General features: G+C 45.5%; 1 protein-coding gene across 1 annotated transcript; it reads right to left on the bottom strand.

Annotated features, from left to right (window-relative positions):
• Positions 1-586: 586 nt before the first annotated feature.
• On the bottom strand, positions 587-10,644 carry LOC309590308 (uncharacterized protein C21orf58; the record flags this gene model as incomplete). The annotated part of the gene is made up of 9 exons (XM_082311428.1): positions 587-670; positions 1,201-1,390; positions 2,119-2,291; positions 4,064-4,203; positions 5,585-5,699; positions 6,172-6,315; positions 7,042-7,109; positions 8,999-9,056; positions 10,585-10,644. The coding sequence occupies 9 exons, from the start codon at positions 10,642-10,644 to the stop codon at positions 587-589; spliced, it is 1,032 nt and encodes a 343-aa protein (XP_082167554.1).
• Between the last annotated feature and the right edge of the window lie 4,339 nt (positions 10,645-14,983).

The following is a 14,983-nucleotide window of genomic DNA, read 5'->3' as shown; positions in this document are numbered from 1 at the left end:
TATGCAGGTAACTTGGTTGGATCGTTCTTGCTCTTCTTTAGTTTGCCGGATAGGTAATTACTGTAGGACAAGTATATCTGTGAGGGAGTAAAAGAAAAAACGCTGAGGGAGGAACACTTCAGGCTGATGAGGTTTGGCGACTAAACCCTCATTCAGGTACCCTGAGTTAGTTTGCGTTATCCTCCCCAGGAGGGCAGCAGCCCCCTTTGCAAGGGGCATTTCATCAAGTTGCACATGAAGGGGACTCTCAGCCCTGGAGCTGGGTCATACTCATTTGCAAGGGCTCGGATAACATTGGTGTTAAGATTATTTCATGCCCAGGGGCTGCTGTGGGCTGCCAAGCCTATAAGACGCTTTGGGATGGGTTTTCTTGATTCTGTGAAGAGACAGCAAAAAAAGTGGTGATTGCTTGTGGCTGGTCTGGGCTTGGAAGATGAGAGGAAACAACTGAACTAGCAGAAACGGGTGAGCAGACCACAGGTGCATGGTACGTTTGTTCTGAACATCTGCAGTCTTTCTTCCACTCACTTCTTGCACAAACAATGTGCAGTCATGCAGACATTAGGCTGTCAATCAGACAGATTCTTTAGGAGCTGTTCAAATACAGGTTGACCCCAGCAATGCTATGGTCCACTCGCAGAGGAACACCTACTGTCAGTATGTGGGCCACCTGCAACAAGAAAAATGGCTTTATTATGTTTGGTAATAGCCAACAGTGCATGCTTGCTGCAGCTGCAAAAGGACAGCATAGATGTGTCAGATCTCATAAGCCATGGTGGAAGGTAGCTGAAGAAGAGGAAGAAGACATGTTAAAAGCCATGACAAGATCTTCCTTTGCTGATTTCTGCAAACAGCTAATTGCACTGATTCTGGAAGGAGCCAAGAAATCTTTACTGGTACAGATTACAAACCTATGTAAAAGTGAAAGGGGTAGAAATGTTTATCCCTTATAATCCCATTAAGTAAATAATCTGTTCAGGAATTCAAATCCCATGCTAAAGAGGGCCACACAGATACCCTCACCAGCAGGTTGCCCATGCCTGAGGATCCAGCTGCCTCCATCCTGTCCTTCTGGTCACTAAGGCTTTGGAAGAGCCATAGCACAGAAATAAAAGCTGTGTTCCGACCAACGCAACAGTGAGTCCCCATCCCAAAGTCCCCAGCCACCCCACCACACTCTAGCAACGTGCATTTCTTTACCAGCCTCAGCATGTAAGAACATTCTAGCACCACTGCTTCCACACCTGCTTTCTTGCTCTCCCCTCCTGACATACTCGGCAAGACCACTGCTTGCTCTTGGCTCAGATCCTTGCTCAAGGCCCCTCCTGCCACTGGCATTTGCATGAGCAGACTAGTTTGAACACTAGTCCTGGGTGTGATCTGCTCACACCTAGAAAGCTGACCAGGACAAGCTCAGAGATAGCAGGGAAGGCACAAGCAAGTGAGCCCCTGGAGGAGCTGGCTGCTGACCTCTGCTAAGGGTTCGAGGGCTCTACAGACCTGAGAGCAGCCTGGGGAGAAGTCCATCCGTTTCTGCACTTTAAAAAACACACCAGCTGCAAGCACAGGTTTATCGCAAAGGCTTAGCTTTATTTCCGAGTACTCCTCTCCCTTTGTACCATTTTTCTTAGCAAGTAGTGGTAGGTATTTTTTCCAGGAATTGCTGATTAGCAAATGTCTCAGCAGTGTTTTAAGAATATAAATCCTACTGGGAACCTTAGCCTGAATGTAAAACACATGCAGCCCTTATTTAGCAGGTGTCTGCTGCGTTCACAGGGAGATCCAAAACCCAGGGTAACAACCACTGCAGAGCGGAGCCATGCAGCATTGCTGGGTGGTGGCTCTGTGTGGCAGGGACACAGCTTGGTATCATCTGCAGACCTTGTCTGATCCTCATGTTTATTCCATAGTAAACAACAGTTAATTACTCAAGTTACAAGACTGAGCATATCAAATCATCACTTAAACCGCCTCAATCCCATTGTTGTGTTAAAGAATATTCAGGACTGGCCTTAGTGAAGAACCATAAAGGCATGGGATTGCCTTGTCTACCTTGCTACCCCACCTGTGCAGGAAGGAAGGGCTAAAAGTTTACATCATGGCTGCCTGTTTACTTACGTAGGCAGGGCAGGGAATGTGCTGCCAGTCCAGTGGTGTGCCATGGATGTGGACGGGAAGCCCCCATGGGGCACTGGGAGCACCCCTGTGGGAGGGTAGTGGTGGTGGTGATGCACCGCAGATGGCCTGGGCCTGTCTGCTTTCACAGCCAGGGGAGCAGCAAACTGCAGGTCCTTGTTGGAGAGAGACAAATGGCAATTTGTGAAATCTGTGCCCCCACGGGAAGGGTCCCTGGCTGAGGCGCTGGGTTCCCACTCAGCCACACCTTGATAAAGAAGTCCTTCAGCATGTGTCTGGAGACAGGTTTTGCAGGCTCCAACAAACACTTGGTGATTTCAAATTTCACCTGATATTCAGAGGCACTCAGACCCCACTCCCCCCAATTTATCCCACCAGTCTACATCAGGGAAACATACGGTGACAGGATGGCCTGGGGAGGAAGGTGGGGACGGGGGGAATGCACAGTCTTCCTCTGCCATCTTCCCTTAGACGTGGGGTCATCCACAGAAAGCTGCAGATGACTCCGCTGGCTCTCCCAGCACCACCATCTGTCCCAGACATCTCCCTCATGGCAAGGGGGAAAGAGTATTCAAAACCAGAAACTACAAAGTTTAAGGAAAATAGAAAAGGACTTCCGCCCAAGGCAATGTTTGGCACAGCTCTGATATGAGGAAGAGCTGCCATTGCCTACCATTTCCACAGCAAATCCACCCTGGGACCATGGCTGATGAAAGCAATGGGCCCCTCTGCACTGTGGGTGGCCTTCTGGGGCTTCAGTGCCCCAAAACGTGAGAGCTAGCAGCTGCTGTCAAAGGCTTTCTGTCTGGGGCAGACATTTGGTCCCAACAGGTGCAAAAACTCATCAGCTTCCTCCAGGCCATGGGAGGGGCTATGGAGGAGGATTACATTTCCTACCCCTCCATTAAACCCAGGGTTCAGGGGCTTTTAAGCCATTTGTTGCTTTTGCAAATAGCACATAGGAAAGGTGCAAGTGAGCTGGGCAAGAACTGCAGAAGTGTGGGAGTAACAATCTCAGCACCTGACAACCTTAACATCCGAGAAAAAAAAACCAAGTCTTTCTTACAGCACAGGGAAAAGACATAGTTAGTCTGAAAATGGAGGGTTAGGAAAAGTACAGGGGAAGTTTTTGCAACACTGGGACATCCCCTCCTCCCCAAAGATCAACTGTCCTTGCTTCTTAGGTAATAAATGACTGCTACAGAGTGGTGACTAGAAATACATTTTTCCAAAGCACTTAAGGATGCTAAGGAGCTATATCACCATGTTAAAAATAGCTTAGGAATTGGGCATCTAAGGATATGTTCAAAACTACCTATCTCTTATCAGACACTGGACATGTTTTGGAAAAATCCCTATAGGGATCTACACACCAAAATATCTTTAAGTCCTTTCAGAGCTCAGTAGCCACTGATTTTCAGTAAGACAGGAACTAGAGCAGCGAGGCTCCAAGTATCCCAAATCGCAAACCCAAAACCCAAATCTGTGCTTCAGCTCTAGCCCATTTCAAACTGCCAGGACAAATTTTACCAATTACAGGAATTGTAACACAAATATTGCCCCACTGTTTGCAGCAAGTGGACCTGCAGCAGCAGATGCCCAGTGTAGATGTCTTCCATGCATAGTCTGTTAGTGGTTCAACTGTACAGGCCAAATAATTTTCAGAGCTGGACTGAATCCAGTTTGCACTTGTGGAGGAGACATTCTTCCATTGGGTCCCGTCACAGTGCTCATCATGGTAAAGAGGCAGGCTGCGCTCTGCTTAGTATTACTGAGCCAGTCTTCTGGTGCAGTGGGTTTGAAGATGTGCACAGCTGTTAAATGTCCCAGACTTTCTGCATGTTTTGTCCAGGCCCTGTACCCTGCCAGGGAGATGAACCATTGCCTCGTGTGAGCAAGGATGCCCTTCAGACTCCAGTGTCATTACCTGCTGTGCATGCTGAAGCAGGGGAGAGCTGGCTCCAGCAGACTGTGCAAATGCCATTGGTGGCAGAGCCTTCAGCATCATGTTCTGCATGATGATCTGGTGCATCTGAGCGTTCTGCATCAGCATCATCTCTACCATACCTGGGAAGAGGTCACCCCAAGGAAGAAAGTAAGAGCTTTATCAGCAACTGACAAGCAGCAGAGGCATCTCGGTAAGAAGTGCCCTCCAGCATATGGACTGGTCACTGCAACCAAGACAAAGCAGCTGAAAGGGACATGTGAAGAATATCAGCATTATTTGTCCAGGCAGTGCAAAATTAACGTATATGAATAAAACTGTTCAGATCAGCTCTCCTGTTTCTCCTCCCTTCTACAAGAAAGCTGCTGTTGAGCATCTTCTGTCTGTTAATTTCCCTATAAGCCCACCCCTCTGTCTATGCTGACTGGAAGGCCGGAGAAGGGCTGAGTGCTAGAGCTCTCTCTCGCTTACTCCAGCATGGACCAGGTCCTTACAGCATTCTCCATTGCTTCGGCTGAAGACCATTGCTTTCCATGTGAGAGGTTTCCTCAACTTTATGTGATATTGCAGTGCCACCTTGAGAGTCCACTGCATACACGTCAAATCTACTTACCATGATCTCTGGGTCAGAATCACAAAGGACCTGTGCAGTGGAACTAATTTGCTTGGGAGCAGAAGGAAGGAGGGAGAAGGGAAGGAAAAAAAAAAGACAAGGCAACTCTCCTTTTGTTTTAACTGGTCATACCAAAAGTAGTTTACATTTATCAGTTTCAGAAAAGTCATGCATGAATTGGGATTATTTTGTTTATGAAAATAAACTCTGATTCAAAAATCCAGACACTTAGATGAAGAAAAAGCTGAGAAACATTGCAATTTCATGACTGGGGATTTCTCTGTATGACGGAGAAACCTTTGGCTGAAAGTTGAGCCAGGGAAGTCATCCCAGGTTTTTGCTCATGTATTATTTCACAGTAGCATCCACCTATGTTTAGAAACAAACTCTTTTTATTGGCATTGCACTATATTTGGAACAGCACTTTCAGCTGTTCTGTCTTGTTTCTAAACACAGGGCATAATAAAAGCCTCTATTGTTCTGAGGAGATTGAACAGCAGGTTAAGAGGAAACAAAAAAATAAAACCAGATTTTAGAAGCCTGTTTGTTGATTTTGGAATCATCCATGAGCATGAGTTTGACCTTGTTAATATAACTCAGTGCCTTGGATTGTGCTGTTTTGCTTTCCCAAGCTTCCCCAGCAGCTTAACCTGGCTTTACAGAGTTTGTAGTCCCTTTTTTTTAGTTTTAGCAAAAGGAGTTTTTCTGAAAGCCTCTCAGAAATGGTAGCTAGTCCATTTATGGAGTGTAATTCCCACAGGTCCAGCAGCAGCCTCGTCATGAAACAGCACGCCATTAACTAGCTTGGATGCCATCCTGTGCCCCCTGCCACTTGATGTAGCACTTTGCCTGCCCTCTCTAAGCTGGCTGCTAGATGGAGGGTATGGTACCTTCTTTAATGCTTCCAGAGCAGGGGGCTGCAAAAGGCTGGGCAGGGGGGATCTGCGTGATCAGGGGGGGCAGCTGAGGTAACTGCTGGATGATGGTGGCAGGCTGAGGCGGCATCTGAAAAAGAAAGGAAAAGGGAGAAGTCGGGGTTGGTTTTGGCCAGCTCTCTCACCTTTGGGAGGAGAGAGCAGTGGGTACCATCTGCCTGGACTTCAGTAAGACTTTGGACATTGTCTCCCATGAGATCCTCATGGAGAAGCTGTTGAGGTTGTGGGCTGTATGAGCAGGCAGTGATGTGCGTTGGAAATTGGCTGAACGGCCAGGCCAGAGCATGGGCAATCCTCCCACTCCTCTTGCTACCTTGTTCCTATGGTAAACCATTCACACTGTTAATTGTAACAGCCTTAGTTGTAAGATGATTTCCCTTAGATTTTGCCTAGGGCAGTAAGGGTCCCATACAATAGCGAGAGGTGTATCTTCCCTTCGGTGGGATGAGCATTTCCATACAGCCCCCAAGTCCCTCCACCTGCAGTTGTTGTCTCAGACAGGCACAGTGCTAGTGGTGTTTCCTAGGAGAGAGGATCCTTACTGTCTGCTGGATAATCCTTGGTGGCTCCACTTGGGGAGCTGGAAAAGGTATCTGGTAGACATGTGGGGGGGCAGCTCTGTGGTTATGATGGTGTTCTCCAGCTGGTGCAGGCGGCTGTGAAAGTTCTTCCAGAAGGTGCTGCTCCTGCAAAATCAAGTATCTTCTTAAAGAAAACCTGGTCACAGAAAGACAGACAATATTGTTACAGTCTCTGGACTAAATGGCATTAGCCCTCGGGAGCCTGCAGCAGCGTGCAGCCTTGCTCACCAAAACACTGCTGCAGAAACTTCCAGCACTGCTGCATCTGACTGGCAGACCACAAGTGACCACTGCATGAAGGGAAGCACTCAACCAGTGCTCACACAAGTATAAAGAAAGTTTTTCTTCCCACATATCTCCAAGCCATACAGTTTTCAGCACAAACAAAAAGGAATGGAAAAAAAGTGAAGAACAAACTGCCGAAAGTCTGGTAAAATGCTTCATTAATAGTTGGTACCGTCCACAAACTAGGAGTAAGTAACAGTTACTACTGTCCCTATTTTGGCAGCATTAAAAATCCCCTATTGCATTTAGTGCATTTTGGCACTACCCCAGAGAGCTTATGATACAGCAGTTCAGAACAAACAGAACCAACCCACCAGCTAACTGAAGTGGGTGCAAGCTTCGTTAGCTGAAGTGAGGGAAGACATACTGCTCTCCGGCCCCTCTCCCTGATTAGCTGGCCCAGCCTCTATACTCCGAACCAGCAGAGGACTGAATACTGCCCAGCAGAAGAACTAAAGAACAGGAAAGAACTGAATCCACATTGGCAGTGGATGTGCAGATAACCTGGCCCTTTCTGTTGTTTCTGTCCACAGAGAGGGCTCTTACCCTAAGCTCCTGCAGGAGATCTTTCCTTCGCCTTAGGGCACTTTGGAGCATATCCTCACATCTGTTCCCTGAAGGAGGAAAAGTCCATTATCTTCTCAAAGGATCACAAAGACAGAGCTCTTATAGCACCTCCATTATGAGATTAATTCTGGAAAACTTGTTGTAAGATAGCTTGAATTCTTCCACAAAAGGCTTTAGGCTAGTTTTCTTGTCAAATCCATGAACGGATAATGACTTTATGCCACATGCAGACACAGCTGTTCAGCAGCTCTACAAAGGCAATGCAGCTTCTCTGAAAATAAACTTTTAAGATTGCTCTTTAAAGCCCCTTTTTAGCCTCCTGGCTTAGAAACTCGTTTCAGCATGACATTTTCTAAATATACTCTGTACATGCAGAGGACGATCGTGCAAAGTGTAAAAAAAGTTTGTTGTGACATATCAAAACAAACTCAGTTTTGAATGTCAACTTTTCTGTTTCCTTTTTGTTCTGAATTAACTTCCTTTTCAGTTCTTCCCACATACAGCTGATTTTGAACTCACTTGAAATGAAAATAAGAAAGAGCATTTTCAGATACATTGGAGGCATGCCTGGCATCTGCTCTGAAAACATCACCTTGTATTTTGAAACTGTAAGTTGTTAAAGGGATTTTTAATTTTTGGCCACAGCATTGAAACTTTCCAACTCTTTGTGCATCAGCTCAATGAATATAAGCCCAGAGTACAATCTAGAAATATCACTGATCTTCTGCTGGTGGCTTTTAATCCACAGATAATACAAACACTAGATGTGCCGTGCAAAGAAATGAATGCACTGCACATGGCATGCGTAGCTTCCATGGGAGTATTGTTGAAGGGAACACACTACTTGTATGTGAAATGTCATAGTATGTGAAACATCTTTGAAAGGGTTTGATAAAGACACAAGTTATTTTAAACTCCCTTATTTATCAACTTTTTGCTGGTTTGCTGGCTTTTATAGAGAATTATCTAAACTTTGGAAATTTCATAAGCATGCTGGAATTCCTGACCTCTCTGCTCAAACCACAGTCAGGATGTAATTGCACATGCATGGTTTCTTGGTAAAATGGTTTCCCAGCGCTTATCAATGCAGTCCTCAAGACCAACTCTTTCAGTATAATGATTTGTTTCATAAGCTGAGTCACATTTTTTTACACTGGAAACCATGTTCTTGTCTGCACCAGGCTGCATTTGTCAGCTTCAAAGGTGCAAAGCAGTATTAGTAGCAGAGTGTTCCTCCTGCCTGGATCCCTCAGAGACGCACAGCCATCCTAACGACTCCTTTTCAGGATCACCAAAGCCAAGCATACAGCTGGACTGCAACAAGGGCTCACTCCTAGGTATAGGAGCTAGGACAAATAGGATCACCAGTAGTTTGCTCCAGCTGAACCAGCATCCACAGCGTCAGCCTCAGGCTGCAGAAGACACCTGGGCAGGAGGTCATTCTTATGTCAGTGCTCAGCTGGTTGACCATTTCCCTTTGTCAAAAAAAAAAAAGTTTAAGAAATTCAAAAGGTAAAATGTAGACAGCTGCACAGTATAGCAAGCTGGTTCTCCTTGCATCAAGGCCTCTAAGATTCACTGGCTTGGTTAGGACTGAGACTAGTATACAGACTGATATTTCTGCACAAGCTTCACTGGAACTTGCATTTTTGCTACTTCCAATCCCCAGGGCTGCATACAGATTTAGATATGCAGGCTGAGCTGCAGCAGCACTGACTCGAGTTCAGAGTCTCCCTCCTGTCCTCCAGACAATGTCCCTGTCACAGAAGCCAAGACAGAGCAAGGTCTGACTACCCAAATGCCCAACCATTAGCACGCAGCTTTTCAGGAGGAGATGTGATCATCTGGTGTGACCTACTGAGGAATTCATGCCTGAGAACATCACTAGGCCCTTTCCATATTATGTCCATAATTAGAACAAATGCTTCTCTTTTACTTGCAGCTGGGGGAGGTGACTCCATCTTCTCTAGGTTCTCCTGTTCATTTTCTAGTCTCTGTTGGTAGAACCACAACAAGAACTGGTTATGAGTCAGGCAGCAAAGCTCACAACAATTTCCAACCCTACCTTACAGGCATAGGTTTGGGATGGAGGAAATAAAGCAGAAGTGGAAACCAGCAGTGCTTCTTCACTGCTACATCACAGCTAGTGAGGGCTACAAGAAGTATTCATAGAAATATGAAACATCTCACTACAAATCTAGTTACAGTAAAAGAATAGTCATGCTTCCAACAAGCCAGGCTATCCCAAACCTGGCAATTGATAGCATGATGAATCAGGAGACTTATACCTCATTTATTTTGTAGGGCAGAGAGCTGGATCATATGAAGAACTTGATGCTGGACAGTTTTGGGTATTTGGAGCACTAATAGGCCTAAATGGCCCTGACCAGCCTCACCTGGGGCTTCCATCCACACCCACCGCTCATGTGCCCAGGAACTCCTTTAATGTCAGCTCTAGGTCTTCAGTTCCTACCTGAGCTATACTGGATTTGTCTGCAGTTCAACTACAGCCATGCCTGTGACTGGCTGTGGATCCTGTTAACCCTGATCCCAACCTGCAGACACTTCCCAGGTTGGCCTTGGACCTGCTTCATCACCATGAGCTTGCCTGATAGTTCTGGACTTTTCGTTGAACCACCATCTCTGGTTCTGCCCTGCTTGCCTCACTTGGGGGCTGGTTCACCAGGCCCCTGCTCTGCTGGCTGTGTTATTGTGCTCAACTCCTTGCCCCTTAGGGAGCAGCTGGCCCTTGCTGCTCCCTGATGCTCAGAAATTAAAGACCTTTTGCTCAGGCACAGGCTCTTTGCTTGGTTCTGTATGGCTCCACACTTGTGAAAGCTTTGTTCTCAAATGGGTGTTGCATCTAAGACAAAAGCCTCCAGAGTGGAGTCAGGTTAGATACCACTTGCAGCATTCACATCTCTAGGCAAATTGTTTTTCCTTCCAGAAAACTCTTTAAGTGGCTTCTAGAGGACAGAAGATTCACACTAGTGGATGTCAGATGTGCTGAGGGCTGAGTGGAGAATCCTGGGTGTCTGGAGTCACAACAAAGAGCTACTGGGATTCTGTGCAGCACCTCATGTGCTTCCACTGAAGGCCTGCCCATGTTTCATCAGGCAACAAACTTATGTGAAAGTAGACAAAAAAAGAAGACATGAAATTACCTTAAAACAATCCGAGATCCTCTTTACCCAAAATTTACTCCTAAACTTTACCTGTCACAACTCAAACTTGTTTTGAGCTAATTGGTGACATCTCCCATAAGATCAAAGTCACTTTAACTCTATTTTTAATTTACTGTAGGTCCATGTAAACTTGTACAATGTTAAGAAAGTGACAGTGGCTGTAGCACCACTGCACATTGGTCTGCCTCTGCTTGCACGAAGAAAGACTTTCTTAATTGGCTGCAGATCCTCTTTGTATCTCAATGGAAATATAATAATTTAAAATACAATGTTAATACTTAAACTTGCAAGAGAAAAAAGCAGAGCAAAGGTGACCACTGCAGAATTATTCCCTTACCTTTTCTAGGAGTTTGAGTTTCAGTCGTGTTAGGTGATCCACCATTGAAGGATCTGTCATTGTAGCAGTCTCCTGGAAGAGCAGGCAGGCAAAAACAGATTAAAAAGCTAAGCAAAGGCAGATAGGTATTCAGTGGTCATTTTTTCCCCTCCACAATCTTCAAAGAATAATTCCATTAGAAAAAAAAAAAAACAAGATTGTGAGCAATTAAGGGACGAAGATAAAAGCTTCAGTTTCACTCCCAGATAAAAATGAGTTCACATGTTCACCACAATGTCACAGACACAGCTTTTTCTGCCTTTTCTCTCAACACATTTTTGTGCTGCAGGTTGCGATGATCACAGAAGAGTAACTCAGGGTGAATATTTGTCTGTCCTTAATGGTTGCTAGCCTTTCCCTGGCAGTGGCACTATGCCTGGCCCTCTGTGTTGTTAGTGTCTTCTAAGTAGCTCAGAGTTTTGTGCCTGTAACCTGGTTGCTAAGTTTGTAGTGTCAATCCTCAATATAAACAATTTAATCTCCATGTGTAGAAGCCTATGTACCTTTTATAACGCAAATGCCCAGCACATTAGTGGACAAGAAAAAAAGAAATAAAAGCCAATGGTTCTTTAACACAAGTTAGGGGTCAGATTATGATCTTGCTGGTTGATACCTGATAGCAATGTTTATCCCACTGTAAGGGGCCTGTATACTTTTGATGTAGCCCTTCATATGAGTTTTCATCACCAGATAGTAACTAAAAACTCAAAAAGTTAAGAAGCATAGCTAGAAATCATCCCCAGATGACTAAAAGAGTAAAGAGGCTATGGTATAACATCCTTTTGCTTACCATCTCCCAAGCACCCTGTAGGGTGTCTCCCTCTCCTAGCAAAGCCCTACCAGCATAAAAACCAGGGCAATATTTATCAGTGACATCCATAAAATCAACACTACGACATGAGAAAGAAGCCAGGTAGTAGATACTCATTCTCAGTATCATATTTTAAGCCCAGTTCTGCTCCTAGGAGAGCAAAGTTACAATCCCTTCCTTGCTTGAAGGCCATAGCAAGCCACAGCTGAGCTACTACTGGCAGCTGGAGCAGCTGATAGATGCTTGTAGGGAGCTGTGTGGGTCACAGCTGGAGGAGGTTATCCATGCTGCTCTGACACAGCATGTGTGTGCAATCTGTCCTTAAAAATACACAGGCTGATAGTCACTGGAGAGGTGATAGAAACTGAGACATGGGGATCCCAAAAATAGCTGTGCTGTGTCAGAGCTGGGGCTCAGCTTTCTTTGCCAGGGCTCATTTGTGAATGCTATGAGTAAAATGGCAGAACAGAAAACCCTCTCACCAGCAGTTTTCCTGAGAAACAGCTCTGTATACATTTTTGTACTCCAAAACTCCGATTTTTCTCCTCTTATCTCTAACATCTTTGATCCCTTCATCTTTTGGGCAGCTGCAACAGCCTTTGACAAGCAGTTTCCTAGTTATTTTAAACTTAAGCATAAGCCTAGTTATGCAAGTAAACTGCATCAGTATGGTTTACTTAAGTGTCAGGCAAAAAAAGGGCTACATTTAGACTGTTTTAAATCTAGATTCCTGAAAAGTTTATTGGAAATCTTCTCATTTGTTATGCAAAATATATACGACTGTTCTCCATGCACTTTTTCCATACCATTTGCAACTTAAATTCCTGTAGCATATCCCCATTCAGGTGTCTCTTTTCTAAGCAAGATGATCTATTTAATTCATCCTCAAATAGCAGATTTTCCTTACTCATTGATCTCATAACTTGGCTGGGAAGATATAATGCAAAAGCCCACACGGACTGCTCTCATCCTCACCTCTTGGCCTCTGCTATCGGCCACTCTCAGAAGGTGCTGCATCAGCTGCACCTTTGATCACACTGTCGCTGTATGTCTGTTTGTCCAGTCTCATGTTTATCCTAGTTGCTTCTCTCTGTACCTTTCTAGTTCATAAACCCTTTTGTGATGGAGTGACCAAGGCTGTGGGCAGCATTTGGGCAGTGACATAGCAAAGCAAGTTGTGTTGGCACCTCCAGACAACCACAACAGCAACAAGCCTGCTATTAGTCATTGCTGACGCTGTAGTAGCCTTTTTGACTGCTGATTAATACTGAGCTGATGTTTTACCATCAACTGGTTTAATGAAGTGTCCCCTAGAAGTTAAATTTTTAGAGCCTTCATTGCAATAGGAATAGAGGGTTACAATAAAGGTTGACAAAAAGAACAAAATATAAGCATTCCATTAAAAATACAGTGCCAGTGTTAAGCAACTGAGTTGACTATAGAGGAAAGGAAGAGAGAGAAACTTCTGCTTGATGTGACAGGTATCCCAGAAAAAAATCCAATACTAGGTAAAAAATGCTTTCCAGCAAATCTGCTAAGGGACCTTTCTTTTCCCACGCTCATGAACCCCCTGGTCACAGTGGGATCCCTACTCTAGGGACATCTTACAACCTGCTAATTAATGATTTGCCAGAAATGTGCCAGCCAGCCACAAGAGGATCTTGCCAGTTACACTGAATCACAAACTAGGGATCACACATGAACATGGTGATGCAAAAGAGCAAAACCAGACAAATTTAATTCTGCAAAGGATTAACAGGAGTGTTATGTGCACCTCACAGGAGATAATTATTCTGCTCTGTTTAGCAGCACTGAAGTCAGAGTTTGAATACTGTGCCTAATTTTAGACATGGTGGTTTAAGATGGAAAAAAGTCCAGAAAAAAAAGATAAAAAATGGTACATTTAAAAAATGTAAGTTCTGAGGAAGACTTGAAAGAAATGGTTTTCTTTAGTTAGTAAGTAGATGGTGAGGAGAGGACAAGCTAGCAATTTTTAAATAAAATAATCATATCCTATACTTATGATTATTGTCTTCTTCTATGACAACGGCAAACCACTAATCTCTGCAAACACTGCTCATTTATTTGAAGATACGTTGCAGCAGCACCCACAGTTCTCAGTAAGGTTTTGTTACCAGCCTGATCTTAGTGCAACATTAAAACTCAACCGCTACCTTGGCTCTGGACACAAGCAGACTTTCTGATACGTAGAAAAAGCCTTGCCAACCCTGCCTCACTCTTAGCGTCCTCAGCTTTCTCTTCAGAGCATTGAGCATGCACTACTCGTCTTTTTGTTGCCTATGCTGAAATATTTACGTAGAGATAATGTGGGAGACCAGGAAATTGGTACAAAATGGTTTATTCTGAGAACACAAACACAGATGGTGGTTGACATAGGCATGGGAAAACCTGACAGCATAGGTGCAGCCCACAGAAACAGCTAGCTCCAGCTCACAACCTGAATGATGCAATGTCCAAATTTGGGGTGAAAGCCCATACAGAGAAGATCCCAACTTAAGGGCCAAATGTGTGAAAAGGCCCAGGGATAGAAAAGGGGTTGTTAGGTCGTGAAAATGCTTGCATTTCCATGTTTCTTAGAAAGAAAAAGCCAGTGTATTGCAAGAGGTTACCTCCAAACTGAGCCGAGTAACAAATCTGATTAAATCAAATTCGATTAATGTGTTTTCCAGTATGATTTAATGGCTTCAAGAAATAAAGAAACCACCAGTTTTGTAGATGACACTAAGGTTAATTATTCTCAATATTAAGAAAACAGCACCTTATTTCTCCCTTGTTATCTGACAATTATTTCCAGACATTAGTTCTCACTGCACCTATACTTCCTGGATGAAGGGATTCTGCAGGGGAAGTCCTCACAGCTCACTTGCTGCAACAGAAAAAAAGCAGCGAGACACCGTAAAGCCGAGACACAAAATATACACAAAAGGCGCACTGTAAAGGGCAATATTTCTACACAGAAGTTTGTAATCAAGCTGGATGGTCAACCCCCCTGCGCCAACACCTCCCCCTGTCTCCAACAGGGCTAGGGACCAGGCCGGTAGTGCCGGGACCGGTCACGGAGGAGCAGAAACAGCAGGTGCAAGGGCAGGGCTCCCCCAAGCCGCCCAGGCCAACCCCTCGGCGCTCCTCGGCGACGGCCGGGTCAGCTTTCCCGCGGCAGCCGCCCCCCTCCTCCCATTGGCTGTCTCCCGCCCCCGGGCGGGCCGTGGCTGCCGGCCCGTTTGAAACTGGCCATCCAGCGCAGCCTGGGCGGCGGACGGTTACCTCTCCCATTGGTGGCTGCTGAGGGGGGGCGGGCACTGACGGCAGCGGGGGCGGAGGCAGAGGGCGCGCTCCAGCTTGCGCTGTCTATCCCAGGAGTCAGTTAGGGAGAGTGGGTGGGGCTAGGCTAACGGTTGCTCTCGGCATTGGCTGGCGAGCCTCCTGGGTACGGTTATTCTCGCCAATTCCCAAAGAGCTTCCTCGCTTCCCGGGAGGGTGGGCCAGCCCCTGCTTCCTTATTGGCCAGCACTGGCTGCTGCCGCCTCA

This window comes from Platalea leucorodia (assembly GCF_965183815.1).
Source record: "Platalea leucorodia genome assembly, chromosome: 5".
NCBI lineage: Eukaryota > Metazoa > Chordata > Aves > Pelecaniformes > Threskiornithidae > Platalea > Platalea leucorodia.
This window is presented reverse-complemented; position numbering and strand designations above follow the sequence as displayed.